This window comes from Watersipora subatra, chromosome 7 (assembly GCF_963576615.1).
Source record: "Watersipora subatra chromosome 7, tzWatSuba1.1, whole genome shotgun sequence".
Classification (NCBI taxonomy): Eukaryota; Metazoa; Bryozoa; class Gymnolaemata; order Cheilostomatida; family Watersiporidae; genus Watersipora; species Watersipora subatra.
This window is the reverse complement of record NC_088714.1, coordinates 34209496-34226058: the sequence shown is the minus strand read 5'-3', so window position 1 is coordinate 34226058 and position 16563 is coordinate 34209496. Positions and strand designations below refer to the sequence as shown.

Here is a 16563-nt window from a genome sequence, read left to right as displayed (position 1 = left end):
ATGTAATATTAGTAGATATATTAATAGATTTAAATGTAGACCTATGAGCTTAAAGGTAAGTGAAGAGGCAGCAGACCTACAAGCAAATCTATGAATGGATTTTAAGTCATCAATGAATAGACTAATAAAATTCATCAATAGCCATATAATCAACAAGAGTTGCACTATTAGTATTTGCAAGTTAATCAAACATGCATTCATAGATGCATTCATAGATATATCACTTGGTGAATATATAAATAAATGAAAAAGACAGAATCTCACTTCTAAGGTTTTTTGAACAGAGAATTGGTGAGACCCCGGGTAGCCTTCTATCAACTGCTGAGCAGATGCTCATTAAAGCCAACGAAACACTTTCAAGGGAATCGCCAGCGACACTCGCTAAAGCTCACACCGCTGCCAAGGCACACTTAGACAGCTTGCGATCAGAAAGCAGAAGTTTAACTCAACTGAAGAGGGCCCATGAGAGGCTGCACGCACACGAGGTGCAAGTCAGCAAGGTCAATCAAGGGTTACAGACTCTTTCCACTAACCGCAATACTAGACAGAAGCTGCAGCAAGCAGACGTATGTATGAACAAAATTATAGAGCATCAACTGCGCAGCGTTGGTGAAGTTACTAGAGCTCATTGCTTGGAAAATTTCATAGCTAGCATTTAATTCTGTAATACAGTAACTAGCTATTAAATTAGTTAGTTCTATAACTGTTGGCAGGAGCTTGGTTTGTATTCTCTTTTAGGCTGATCTGAAAATGTGTCCTTTTAAAATTTGAAAAGTTCACTTAAGAGGACAAAGCCAAGCTAATATGAAACTGTCTATTTACTAGCTTGGTAACCTGCATGACTCTTAAACTAGTCTGATAAAGAAATGTTATGGCTTGCATACAAATAATAAGGGTACTTTCAGATTACCTACGCATAGAAAGTATGCGATTGAGTACACGTGAAACTATCAGCTTTCGATCAGGTACTCTTCAAAATTTAAATAAAAATGGCGCAGTTTTGCCTTGATTGGGTACATTGTGATGCACAATAACTGAGTTGATTGACAGTAGATAAGAGGATGCTTAAGATCTTCATAAATATTTTATATTTTTAGTCTATGATAACCAAAAACTTGTCTTATGGAATACTTTTTATCGCCGTTACTAATCATCAACAAAATTGTGTTTTTCGTTACATGGCAGAAAATGAAAAAACAGAAATACCGAATTATTGAGTGAGTTGAACAGATGTGTTCAGTGTATATTAAAAGGTCTTATTTGATTCGCGCGTAGGCCATTAATAATGTAGTTAGTGTCAGTGGCCATGTGAAAGTGGCAATGGAAGATAACTCCAAGTTTATGGATCAACTCTTTTTTGATATTTTGTCACATTTTTCCTTTAGTGTGCATGCAGGGAATCTGAATGCGCCACAAATTTAAAACATTGGTTGCAGGCTCTGCAGGCTGAGATGGTGCAGCACCAGTCGTCCATACAAGAAACGCTACACTCCCTGCAGGTGCTCTCTAGAGACAACAAGTACAAGCCTGCGCTACCCCTTCTCAAACAAGCTTCGACACTGCTAGACAGGTGCATTCAAACCCTAACCGATTTGGGTGATGTCAGGGAACAAGGTGACAGTACGCTGCAGACAGCGCAAAGATATACAGCTGACATGCAAGTTAGTGCCACAAATATATTTATTTCTCTATAATCTGCTTCTGTATTTATAATTTTATACAAAGAAAGAAAAATTGCCTTTCGGCGTAGTCCAGGTTTATAAGTTGGTGAGAGAATCACTGCTGGTGTCAAATCAAGGTAAAAGAGCAAACAAAGAATTTGAGCTGAATGTTTATGTTTGTTCAAAAGATATGAATGATGAAGAGAAAGATGAATGAGTAGTTGAAGTTGTTGAAGATTATCGATTTCAGTTTGGGGTTCAAAGTTCAGCCAATCCACACTTCATAACTTTGTTTGGAAATTGACAGAGTCTAGGAAACCCTTGTATTAAGTGTTTGTAGTAAACATCCATAGATCTTTTTTATCGTACAATAAAACTTTTTTTTAAAATTTATTAAAATAGTTGCTATATTAAATTAAAATTACACGTGTCTTACAGTAATAAAAAATGTATGATATATATATATTAAACTTTGTGATGTTCTCACCTGATGAAAACAGATCTAGATCTACATTACTTGAAACAAATTTGTAGTTGATTAACAGCTTCTTTATATTTTGTATTATACTATATTAAACTTTATATATGTATTAAGTTTTTTAATTTGAAATAGCACAAACTGTTACTAAACTGAAATTTTACCAACAGATTCTCTCCTTGTTTACTAAAGATCAAAACTCGATGTGACAAACTAATACATAGAAGTTCTAAATTTATGGCTTATTTACACGTTTTAGGTTAGTATTCACTATATATATATATATATATATATATATATATATATATATATATATATATATATATATATATATATATATATATATACTAGTTAGTATTCACTAGATATATATATACTAGTTAGTATTCACTATATATATATATATACTAGTTAGTATTCACTATATATATACTAGTTAGTATTCACTATATATATACTAGTTAGTATTCACTATATATATATACTAGTTAGTATTCACTATATATATACTAGTTAGTATTCACTATATATATATATATACTAGTTAGTATTCACTATATATACTGTATATATACCGTATACTAGTTAGTATTCACTATATATATATACTAGTTAGTATTCACTACATATATACTAGTTAGTATTCACTATATATATACTAGTTAGTATTCACTATATATATATACTAGTTAGTATTCACTATATATATACTAGTTAGTATTCACTATATATATATATACTAGTTAGTATTCACTATATATACTGTATATATACCGTATACTAGTTATTATTCACTATATATATATATACTAGTTAGTATTCACTATATATATACTAGTTAGTATTCATGATATATATATATATATATACAGTCAAACATGGATAACTCGTCCACGGATAGCTCGAACACATGGTTAATTCGAACATTTCCTTTGGTCCGTTCCCACGTAATGATAAATTGCTATAGATAACTCGAACTCAACACTGTTAATTCGAACTGTTTTTTGCCCAACAGCTACCGAAACGGTTGTTTTCGCTTTAGAAAATCACTTTATTCAAAGCCATAGAGGTAAACTTCATCTTTTCGTAATTCATAAGCGTCGTTATTACCACCATCGGCAAAATATTTTTGTCAACGACTTTTCTAAAAGTTTGGTGTTATTTGATTTATACTGCGATACGATGAATAGCACGGGCTAGCCGGGTCACGCGCGCAAGAATTTTCGCCACGCACATACAAAACAGAAATCGCATGTTGTTTTGTATGTGCGTGGCGAAAATCCTTGAGTGCGTGACTCGGCTAGCCCGTGATGAATAGTTTTCCGACGTTGATTCCGTGTTGAATCAACGTCGGAATGTTGAATGTTTAACACGTCTTAAAAAATGTTGTAATTAAAAGTATACGTTGTCTGAGCTACAAAAAACTATTCATCGTTTGACCTAAACACAGAATACGTGTGTACATTCAATAAGTATCTATTAAAAAAGCGCGAGTGATATAGAATGTACCGTAAAACCTCGTAAAACTTCTAATTGAACTGCCTCGGAGTGTTGCTCTTAACGAATCCCAGGTAAAGTAAGGTAATCTGCATAAACTTCAAGAAAAAACGGCAAAATTGATCGTGGGTAAAACCCCAAAAGAAAAAAATGTCTTTTCTTTTGAGCATTTCAACAACGATCAAGTTTTGCCAATGTCAATCTGAAAAACGTCCTGGCAATAACATCACCTCAAACAACAAACCAATCTCAAGTGATAGAAAAATCTCTATACTTTTTCATGAAAACGTTTTAAACTTTACATTAGAAGCATTTAATTTGAAACAAGCCATTTGTGCTTTTGATTTATATTATAGTTTGTATATGTACATGTATCTACTAATAAATAAGTAAATATATGGACTTGTGACAGTGCTCTGATAACTTGAATGCTCTGATAATTCGAACACTTTTGCTCGGTCCCTTGAAGTTCGAGTTATCCATGTTTGACTGTATATATATATATATATACTCATGCTACAGACAGTACTGTTTCGGCTATTGAAGCCTCATCAGTGCAGCTCAGAGCTTTGGCAAGAGACACAAATCTCATTACCAATGAGAGTTGACTTCCTGCCATAAAACAACTAGTTTGCCTCACAGACTTTAAGAAAGTCAATGTGCTGGCACCAGAGTGCTCAAATCACAAAAGTGATGAGCTTTGCACAAAGGCTAATAGTGCCGCACCTCTCACAGAGTGCTCAACCAAACCGAAGTAAGGGAGCATATACTCATGCTACAGACAGTACTGTTTCGGCTATTGAAGCCTCATCAGTGCAGCTCAGAACTTTGGCAAGAGACACAAATCTCATTACCAATGAGAGTATATAGTATATATATATATATATATATATATATATATACAGTCAAACATGGATAACTCGAACTTCAAGGGACCGAGCAAAAGTGTTCGAATTATCAGAGCATTCAAGTTATCAGAGCACTGTCACAAGTCCATATATTTACTTATTTATTAGTAGATACATGTACATATACAAACTATAATATAAATCAAAAGCACAAATGGCTTGTTTCAAATTAAATGCTTCTAATGTAAAGTTTAAAACGTTTTCATGAAAAAGTATAGAGATTTTTCTATCACTTGAGATTGGTTTGTTGTTTGAGGTGATGTTATTGCCAGGACGTTTTTCAGATTGACATTGGCAAAACTTGATCGTTGTTGAAATGCTCAAAAGAAAAGACATTTTTTTCTTTTGGGGTTTTACCCACGATCAATTTTGCCGTTTTTTCTTGAAGTTTATGCAGATTACCTTACTTTACCTGGGATTCGTTAAGAGCAACACTCCGAGGCAGTTCAATTAGAAGTTTTACGAGGTTTTACGGTACATTCTATATCACTCACGCTTTTTTAATAGATACTTATTGAATGTACACACGTATTCTGTGTTTAGGTCAAACGATGAATAGTTTTTTGTAGCTCAGACAACGTATACTTTTAATTACAACATTTTTTAAGACGTGTTAAACATTCAACATTCCGACGTTGATTCAACACGGAATCAACGTCGGAAAACTATTCATCACGGGCTAGCCGAGTCACGCACTCAAGGATTTTCGCCACGCACATACAAAACAACATGCGATTTCTGTTTTGTATGTGCGTGGCGAAAATTCTTGCGCGCGTGACCCGGCTAGCCCGTGCTATTCATCGTATCGCAGTATAAATCAAATAACACCAAACTTTTAGAAAAGTCGTTGACAAAAATATTTTGCCGATGGTGGTAATAACGACGCTTATGAATTACGAAAAGATGAAGTTTACCTCTATGGCTTTGAATAAAGTGATTTTCTAAAGCGAAAACAACCGTTTCGGTAGCTGTTGGGCAAAAAACAGTTCGAATTAACAGTGTTGAGTTCGAGTTATCTATAGCAATTTATCATTACGTGGGAACGGACCAAAGGAAATGTTCGAATTAACCATGTGTTCGAGCTATCCGTGGACGAGTTATCCATGTTTGACTGTATATATATATATATATATATATATATATATCTATATATATACTAGTTAGTATTCACTATTGCATTAAACTGGAAAGTGTTTTGTGTTCTCAGAAACTGCAGACGTGGATGGACAAAGCTGAACACTTTTTACATGGTGCTACATTTAAATGCTCAAGCCTTGAACACTACAACGAACTAAACCAGGCCTTTGAGGTATAAAACAAGCTCAGGACAGTGTTACTAGTTCCTTCTCAAACAAGTTAGACATGTGGACATGTGTCACCACTTCTACCCTCTACTCAGACACTTGCTATCTCGTGTCTTCTTGAACATAACAGACACTTGCTCCCTATTGCCTTCCTGATTATAGCAACAACTTGCCTTCTAATGCCTTTTTGAACTAGTGTACTCACTTCACTTAATCTCTTCCTGACCAAAGGAGGAGACCTGAGACACCTTACCCGATGTTGTCTACCATCATAGACACAAGCCCACTTGAAGCAAGCAACCATCGTAGACACAAGCCCACTTGACACTTTTTGAAGCACATGCCATCTTTTCCAGCCTTTTGCTGACTTAAGTAGACAGAAACTAGTGTTTCCAGCTTGACTGATGCTATCCTTTCTGAAGTCTGTATTTCTTTACTCCGACTTTCAATGTTAAAGCATTGAGCTCATGTTTATTGGAAGCAATTTGGCCTATTTTCTATACCACGTAATTTAGAAATTGTTTAAATTTTGTGTGTTATTTTCTGTTTTTAGTTAACTGTATTCAGGCAGCAAGTAGTTTATTGCCATTTTAGTCTAAACATTCTCAACCATAGACAAATTAGGATCAAAGCTAAGTATCCGCATCCACAACAACACGCTTGATGAGGCAACTCCATGACTCCTGTCATTATGAGACAACTCCATGACTCCTGTCATTATGAGACAACTCCATGACTCCTGTCATTATGAGACAACTCAAAGACTTCTGGCATTATGAGACAACTCCATGACTCTTGTCATTATGAGACAACTCCATGACTCCTGCCATTATGAGACGACTCAAAGACTTCTATCATTATGAGACAACTCCATGACTCCTGTCATTATGAGACAACTCCGGGACTCCTGTCATTATGAGACAACTCCATGACTCCTGTCATTATGAGACAACTCCATGACTCCTGTCATTATGAGACAACTCAAAGACTTCTGTCATTATGAAACAACTCCATGACTCCTGTCATTATGAGACAACTCCATGACTCTTGTCATTATGAGTTTATAAAACAACAAAATAGATTTGTTTAGAAAGTCTTAGAGCCATTAACAATGACCGGTTGTTCTCAATCAGTATTTAACTAGCTTTGGTCAAAATATTCAACAAAAAGATTTTTCCCGCTTCAAGCCGTAAATCAATGTTTGTTTTTACTTCTTCTCTACACATAGACTTACTGACGCTATGAAAGTGTTTATATCATTGTAACTAAGATATTTTTTATATTACAGAATTGCATGTCAGAGTGTGACAGTTATGATGAGCTCTTTGTACAAGCATGCGAAGCTGTCAACTCTATCGATGAATCAGATCTAGAGCTGAAGCCATCGCATCTCGAAAAGCGATGGGAAACAATCGTCAAACTTGGTCAAAAATCTAAAAATCTACGCAATTCTGCTCAAACTTCCTGGACTCTAGGTACGTTGAAGCCACTGAGTTTATTTTTCTAGGTGGCTTGCGTGATAACCAATCAAATACATTTGAATGGTAGTGTCACTATTATCGAGGCGCTGTATTGGATAAACCAGAAGTTCATGAATCTGATTTGCTACCAGATGAAGAAGATTAGTATCCACTTGGCTACCTTATGCAAAAGTGACTTGAGCTGGTTATACAGCCATGACCATATATAATTGATCTTTTAGAAACATCTTTGTGATGCTTTGATGGTTACACAGGTCAACAATAAATGCCTATGTTTTTGTCGCAATACTTTATATGTAAACTTCCTGTTTGTAAATAATTTTAAAACAGAAATGCATTTCAAATAATTGCGCTGCAATAATTGACATGTTCAAGCTACTTTTAGAACTATTTTATTAATATTTGTAAAAGAATCATTACTATACGGTAATAAGAGCCGTGTCAATCCGTCTGAGGCTACGCCTAAAAGTTAGAAAACAAATACATTTGACAGGAATAGATCTCACACATGCTACTTAGCAGCCTTGCGAGCTACCCTCTGCACCCCTCGATTACCTTTGCACAATGTAGAATAACTTTGTAGATAGCTATTACATAATGCCAGTGTATTACTTCTTATAGGAGCTAAATTACCGGCTGCAGTGATTATTTCAAACAATTTGCTTGTCGATAACAGAATTAGCCAATAAGATGTGAATACTACGAGCAGGCATCAGAGTACAACAAGTTCGGTGCATCATAAGCTCATCAATACCAACCTTGGTGCTAAACATCAGCTTGTGTAGACACGATTAACGAAACAAATAAAAAACAACTAATCCATTTGTCACTACAAATTCTACTAATCCTCTGCTAACTCTGCTAGAACTGAAGAAAACTGCCTGGAGACTAGACAAGTTTAAATTAAAGCATAATATTTCTCCAGCCTGATACGATCAGCTACAACCCGTTAGGCCAGTATATTCTGCCCTTGACTTGTATCAGTTGTTGCTACTCTTACCTTGTATTATAGTATTAAAAGAACATAAATGCGCTGCGCATAGTATCTCGTTTGAGGCTGACCGGTTGTGTTGTAGTTGCTGATAGTCAGAGAAACGCTTCAGCAGCGATCGCTGACCTTAAGAGTCAGTTTGAGGAATCGGAAATCAGACCAACTCTATCTGACAGTCAGCTCTCTCAAAACACAGCAAGAATACAGGTAGGGCTTTCTTTGAAAGAACTTCAAACTCAACTAGGACGTTTTTGCAACTGGGTCGACAACCACAACTATTTGCTTTTTGGTTGCAATAGAAACATTCTCTCAAGGTCTCATATAATCGGAGCTGCTGCCAAGGATGCCTCCTTTAAAATGCTGCAGAATAATTCTTTTTGTCTCACATCATCAGAGCAGCTGCTCAGGTAGCATTCAATGTAAAAGTAATACCATGTGGCTTTTATAAACATGAATAACTCTATATTTTCGCTTCGTTTTTCCAATTTTCTGCTGTGCTTGCCAACCAGTTTGTTGAGGTGCAGACTGTTAAATCATACTTACTTATGTAATAAAGTTGCCATGATGAAGAATGCTTTCTTTTTACCCTTCAAATATCAATAAAACAATAATATTCTTATTATTATCAGTTATCTCTGTAGAACCCAACCATAGAACAGATGATAGGAAAAATACTTCCAACAGTTTCCTGTGCAAAAAGAACAACTAGAACACAATTCCATTGGATCTTTTCAAAAAATATGATTGTTTAAGGTAGTTTCCCAATGTTGCATATACGCAACATTGGGCAGCAGATGACATCAGACATGTAGCACACAAAACAATTTTTTCCAACGAACATTCACAACAATTTTAAAGATAGTTTATTATTTATACAATGAGATTTATGCCATTATCACACAGAAATTTTGCTAAGTAGTATCCAAGACCATCATTGGAAGATAATGAGCTACATTTTGCGTGCAAAATCTAGATAAAGTCATCACTATGTGGGATACTTTGTTAAACAGTTATTACCCTCCTTGAAGCAAAGCCGAACATCGCATTTCACACAAACTGCTGTTGTGAAATTTGTGGAACATAGCCATAGTTGTTGTGTATAGCATGAATAAAAAAATTGAATGCAACAATAGGCTCCACAATTATTATATCAGCTCAAGCTACAAGTAGCATGAGCAGCCTATGAGAAATACTACGATAAACCACACCACCACAGACACAGTAGTAGAAAATGATAGGTATATTATTATAATTATAGTATTCTGTTGGTTGGTAGGCCTGGTATAGTTGGTAGGGTCATAGTAAGGTAGGCCTACATTGTAGTTTGCAAATAGCAATAAGGCCACCAGTATTACTGCTCAAGATCATAGTTAGCAGCATTTATATTAGGTCAATTAGTAATGACAATAACTAACAATTACATGAACCAAAATAATTATTCCAAAAAACACAATACCCATGAAAGGTATCAAGTATCAACAGTGACCAGTGTAGCATATATGCTACACACCTCAATTGATGCCTTAAAAGTCATCATGCTTGGATATTACCCACTTTCCAACAAATCAAAATGAATCAGAAATATATTATTTTCATAAAAAAAGTAAATGTATAAGCAAACTTACCTTCTTTTATGTAGAGATAGGAACAGGGAAATAACCAAGATACTAGTTGAACATTTTTGGGGCAGCCATTACAGGAAATGAAAGTCACATGACCAAACTAGTCACATAATAGCAAATCTGCCATTTTTTGTAGCATATATGCAACATCGGGCATTGGGCATGACTTTCAAAACTATGATTTTTTCTAAATTATAGGAATTATGACCAGTCAACGTACATGTAGCATATATGCTACAAGGGGTTATACAGGGTTGAAAGCAATTGTGGAACAATTCATGTCGCAAATCGCTGATCTTTAAAGATTTTTTACTGATGTGATGCTATAAAACCATAGATTGATCAGATCACTATAACTTTTGTACGGATGTAGGAGTTGGATTCAAAGCTGATCGGTGCTAAAACTCTGTACAACTCTCTTGTGGAAGCTGTAGAGAGGGCAACTCCATACGCTGATAGTGAAGGAGAGGAAAGCCTGCACACTCTTACTTTAAGGGCAAAGGAACAAGTTGATAGGCTCAGCACTTCCTTACAGGTATCTAACAATGCTTCCATATTGGCACCCTGAAAAACACAAATTAGAAAATTCAACCAACTTTGGCACTTTGTGACCTTTTCTGCAGGTGCTAGACATGCCTAAGCTCGACACTGCACTATTGATTTATGTTACTCCTTTGTTTTTCAAAAGAAAACCTTATATATTTGCAGGAATCAAAGAGTCTTGTTGGGGAAAATAAAGTCAAACTTCAACAGTTTCATGACCTTGAAACAGAGGTTAGCTCTAAACTGGAATCTGTGCAAGAGAAAGCTAAAGAGCCAACAACTGTTGTATTTGGTGCGAGTATCAAGCCAGCCGTTACACAATTGCAGGTATGAGAAGTAATCAGTCTGTCATTCGTGTATTTTCTCAAAATTACATTTGTTGCAATTCCACTGACCGCCTTTTATTTTTCAAATGGTTTCACAATTCTAAGCTTATAGTATTGTGCTATTTTTTATGCTAACTTGTTTTAAAATGTTTTCTTCTCAATAGGGTGCAGAGATAATACAATTAGCAAAAGCTAAGGCTACTACTGCTGGTAGGCTGCAGTAATACTTAATTGATGTACATAGAGGAGAGCATATGCTACATGCCACCTTTGGCTAAACTGGCAGCAACCATTTCAATACTGATCTGCAGACAGTCTGTGAATATGAGCTCTAAATTGTTTTGTTATAAAATTCTTCATTTTGTTTACTCGAAAAGATACCTGCGACTGTTTCCTTTTTGTAATTCAGATAACTACAATAGAAAAATTTGCAGCTTCCTTTCCACACATTTAACTAGACAATGTTTAGCATAATGATTTGGCTAAGCTATTACAGTTATAATAGAACGGTGAGATACAAAGCATTGTTTGTTCATTTTTTGGTGTTGCTGAAACACAATGGAAAACAATTTTTAATTTAATATTTTGTGCATAATAAAAGATAATTGTGAGTATATCAATATTAATGACGTCATAGCGTTATAATTTTATAAAATTAGCAATGCGTTTGATGAGTGTCAGGGAATAGACTGCAAGTTCCATTGAGAGACCCTGTAGCAACTCACACCACATTTAGAAAGGCTCTTTTATATTAACAATTTTGCACGTGCCACTATGTGTATCTACTCCACTATGTGTATCTACTCCTGTTGCTAAATATGGTGTTTTCAACAGTTAGAGGAATGAATCACTGACAGGTCTCAAGCTAGAGACTGGAGTTATCCTCATAAGAAAGCATCACTATTGATTATCCTTAAAATTACCTACTAAAATAAAAAAGATCTGTTTGATAAAATTAATAAAAATATAACAACTAAAACTGAAATAAGATATATTAAGTAAATAAATTAATAAAACTAAATACTGACAAATGAAGCAGTAAAAAATCTTAATAGAAACTGTAGATTTGTTTTTAAAAACAATGATACAATACTACAGCAAAAAGTTGAAAAATTGGTTCACCAACTAATGTCAAAATGTGAATATTGGCATGACAAAAAAACTGTTAAAACTCCGAAAATCTCTGTACAAAGGCTAAACATAACTAGGGTTGGTTTCTACATGTCAGTTATTGATAGATAATAATATTTTAGAATGTGTCCAGTGAGTGTGCCCACACTCAAGCAACGACTCAAAAGCTCTCTTCTTTCATCAAATCCTGGTCTGGCCTACCAGTAGCCGAGTCGAGGGAGTACAGCAAGGCGATAAAATCAACCCTTGGCGAACTAGCGAGCACACAACGATCTCTTGAGCAAAGAACTGAGGCTCTAGATGGCTTGGCGAACATGTTCGATGACTATCACAAAGTAAAAGCTGATATCACAAGGCTAAACTCCAAGCTGTCAATGACAGATTTAGACAATGATAGCTTGACACGGATTCAGGCCGAGAGAGCTGGAGTTACCTCCACATTGAACAAGTGCTTAGAGCAGGCGCAAACGCTAGATGACAAAGTGTCTGGGCTCGAGGTGGTAGTCCGAGCAGACACGCAAACTGGTCCTGCGGTTGAGCTCTATGACCACACAAAGAAGGTGAATAGACACTCAATATTGCTTCCATACTTTGTACTCCCTGCTTCTGAATAAGCTATAGAGCTGGGCTACACTTTTCGGTAGTCATTGCTATTAGTCCGATTGTTGTAATATACATTTTTTGAAACTCTACTGAACTTCAGTTAATTTTAAAAAAAAGTTTTGTTGATTTCATATGACAAAAAGTATCTCATATAGAAAGAGCGAAAAATCAACATGTTCTACATCTCTGGGCCAAAAAATTCACATAGCAGGGTCGTTGTAACCGAGGGAGCACTGTACATCAGAATGATTTTCATGCTTTTGTTTTGAGCTTTGAGATAGCACTACTCAAGTCTTTAATTAATATGGCTCGTTCAAATACGTTGGTCATTCTAATTTGTTATTAGCACTCGCTACCTTATTCTGCGTGAGAAAATAGCAGTGCTTTTAACCCGCTCCGATTGGTTGTCAATACTGAGCAATTATTAGCCTAGTGAACAAGTGTAAACTGCAGTTTAACCGATCTTTCGAAGAATCTTTAGTCGGGTGAAAACAAATGCCTTTTCAAAAAATTTTGGCCTATCAACCTTTTAGCAAAATCTATTTGACTATTGGCCAGTGTACACACTGCTTTATGATTACCAAATTACTTGCAAATAGAAATTTACATAACGATTTTGTCTCTGTTGCATTATATTACATTTTAAATAAAAACGATATCGATGCTTGGAAATTTTTCGAATCTTGATGAGGCTTTTATATGAGATAATACTCATTGTCCATGAAGTACAATACAGTAAGTATATAAGTATACAAGAACATAATATTGTTCTGGTTGAAACTGTACTGAGCGTCCATATTTCTGGCTCCAGCTGACAGCAGACATGTCAGAGGTCGATGGAAGTCTGAACTCAATGAAATCTGCAGCTCGCCAAGCAGAAGAAATCAGACAAATGGCAGCAAGTACAGCAGTAGAAACCGAGCAGACGATTGGTGCTATCGACTCATCTGTAAAAGAAGCGGCGAGACAAGTACGAATGATCGATGACCTAAAGGGTCTTGAGTCGGAGTTGCAAGTCTCTCGCAAAAAGGTCAAGAGAATTAAAGGACGTGAAGTGGAGGACATGAAAAAGGGCTTGACAACTCTGACAAAGATGGATGTTGCGAGAGCTAAAAGTATTTCAACCCGAGTTGGAGAAAGTGTTGAACAGGTCGAGAAGCTAGACAGTTCGCTAAGCAGCCAGGTAAAGCTCAAGCAAATTATTTGGAGTTATTTTCCCATTTTTTTGAAAACTAAAAAGTATATACATGTAAGTCATATCGTAAATATTCAGTTGATTGTACTGTTTGACTCAAGTCAAAAAATTTGAAATGATTTAATCACGGCTGCCAAAAAATAATGGTTCTTTTTTTTATTTGATTTTATATGAAAAATCAAATAAAATTAGATTTTCTTGAATAAATTAATTTATTCGATTTTGGTGATTTTTTGATAAAAAATCCCAATTGATAGACTTGCACTCATTTTTGTTTCTACAATTTGTTTGTGTATTGCATTTCACACCAGAATGCTTGTGAACAACTTTTCAGTATTAGTGACCTACATGCTTTAGTTTAATAAATTCTTTGCAAAAGTTAAATGCAAAAAACAAAAATTTTTGCATTTAACATCCATATAAAATTATGCTTATATATGGATGGCTATGCTAAATGAACTCATAGATGCTAAATCCAAAGGTATCCTTCTGTAGCATTGTACTACACGTTGTTATCTCCCTCAAACTTGCTAATTTATGACAGAGGAGTGTTTACAGATTGTCATACACACATCAAAACAAGATTGTTTGTCAAGAAACAATTATTTTTACAAAATTATTAACAAACAAAAAATCGTAATTTTTATAAAAAATATCATGATATAAAACAACGAGATGAATCAAAGATTTTAATCAACGATTTATATCATTAGATCATTTGTAAAAATCCTGGAATTGATAAACCTTAAGATTTTATTAGCAACAACAAGGTTTGACACTTTTGTTATCGTATAAAGCTTGACAAGAGCTAAGGCTAACGCAAAAGAAGCAATGCAATTGAAAGTCGCTGTCAGGCCCCAAATGAATATTTATAGGTGATTATGCATTAAGGCAGGCAGTTATTAGGATGAGTAATCATTTGCCTTGAAATTCATAACTTCGAATACCCTTGGCTTTGAAATCCATTCATTATTTTAGTGGATGAGAATGTAAGACCATAAAGATGAAATAAGAGATTTTCCTAAGTTTACGTTCACAAATTTTTTTTAGAAGATTTGTGGTTTTATTTGCCATTATGTTAACTATTATAAGCTGGTACTAACTGGAGTTTTTAATGATTAGTACTCCTTGATCATTGCATAAGTAGACGACTCCAACTTAGTAACGCATGTTATAGCAGGCACCCTTTAATAGACATAGAGTTGTCTGCGTGTCTGTAGGAGGAACAGTGCAAAAGACTGGTAGATCTATGGTCAGTTTATGAACAGTCATATGAAGAATTAGAAGCCTTGTCTAAAGAAAGTAGCAAACACTTAGCTGAGCAGCAACCGTCCCACAATCAGCAAGAATCTCAAGCTAAACTTCAAAAGCTGCAGGTAAGTAAATGTTGCACTTATAACATTGAGAAGGTATGATGTTAAAAATTTAGGACCCACAAAATATAATCAATAGAAAGCATCTCACTATGTCTATAGACATAGAGATGTCTATAGACATAGAGATGTCTATAGACTAATTCAGTACTTACACATTCGTTTTCATCACTGAATCCCTACGACTGACGCATCCCCTTGTTTTGAATAAAACAAAAAAGGCTCAAACAATGAAAAACAAACATTTAAAATAAATGATAACAAAATGTTATTGGAAGGTCGTTCTAAGAAGAGACTAAAGTTTTTACGCAGCAGCAACATATACAAAAACAACTCAGATTGACTTTTTTCCTGCCTCTTCTCTGCTATTATCTGATCAAAACATGGTTTATTAAGGATAAGTGAGATGCGCAGGTCATTTTCATTGTTGGCATTATGATATTTATTTTGATGTGTTAAAGAGATGAAAATCTTTCATAACTGATTCTTGCCCCTCCTGGGGGTGCAAGAATGCTGTTGCACCCTCCCCCTAAGTAGTGCAACGGCTTGCACCGTTTAGGATTGTGAGCACCCCTAATCAGGAATTCCTGGACCAACTCATAGATTGAAGACCATTCATCCAATAGCAGCGATGCTATGCGTTATGAATAATAGCAGCTGAAATTTGCTAGTTTCAAGTTTAAATAAAACTGCTTTATTTCTGTCTAATCTTTACTGTAATAAGACCATTGTCCGTTCCCTGCGTAGTCATGCTAAAAGTAATGGAAAAAGATTTGTCTTCAACAGGATTTGATCTTACTAAATATTCTAGACCACAGACCTGCACACTAACCACTACCCCACTTTAAACCCGTTGCCACATTATGTATTAATTATGCTCATACTGATTACTCATTACGATCTCTCACGATGCACGAGACTGCCAAGTATACTAGTAGCTATATTATTTGTAATTTTTAGTATTTCTGGAATCATTGCACTACATTGCTGCCGTGCTGACGTGTTCCATATTTAGACCGGTCTAATAAAAAATCTGCACTTTCAATCAACAAAAAATACAAGTTTACCCTCAAATAAAATAGAGAAAATGCAACCTATCACAGGCACCTGTAAGATTCCATAGTGTTTAGTGTCATACATCCCTTATGCTTCAGGCTATGGAAGCTGCCCTAGCAAACCAAAAACTGCAGGTGGAATATGTGACAGCTAAAGGCCAGCAGGTTGAGACGGAAGTCAGACAGCTGCTACCAGAGTTTGTTCCAGATCATCTCAGGCTGCAGACAGCAAACTTGAATCAACAATGGTCAGCATTTGAGCAGGTAATAAACCCTTTGGTTGAATCCTAAAACCAAGTTGAGATAGCTAAGTACTTCTAGAGAAAGCCCTACATAACTCAAAACTTAACTAAGATGTATGTGAGCAACAGGGTAGACAACTTCAAATATTTACT

At 35.3% G+C, this 16563-nt stretch overlaps 1 protein-coding gene across 1 annotated transcript in view; it reads left to right on the top strand.

The window, feature by feature from the left end:
* The first annotated feature begins 1586 nt into the window (after positions 1 to 1586).
* LOC137400699 (myosin heavy chain, skeletal muscle-like) overlaps positions 1587 to 16563 on the top strand; it is a 30018-nt gene continuing 15041 nt past the window's right edge. The window contains exons 1-9 of the mRNA XM_068087030.1: positions 1587 to 1661; positions 7137 to 7323; positions 8406 to 8527; positions 10316 to 10477; positions 10651 to 10812; positions 12065 to 12502; positions 13357 to 13728; positions 14961 to 15116; positions 16268 to 16432. Coding sequence (XP_067943131.1) covers positions 1656 to 1661; positions 7137 to 7323; positions 8406 to 8527; positions 10316 to 10477; positions 10651 to 10812; positions 12065 to 12502; positions 13357 to 13728; positions 14961 to 15116; positions 16268 to 16432 — 1770 coding nt within the window. The 5' untranslated portion in view covers positions 1587 to 1655. The remainder of the gene's footprint in view (positions 1662 to 7136; positions 7324 to 8405; positions 8528 to 10315; positions 10478 to 10650; positions 10813 to 12064; positions 12503 to 13356; positions 13729 to 14960; positions 15117 to 16267; positions 16433 to 16563) is intronic.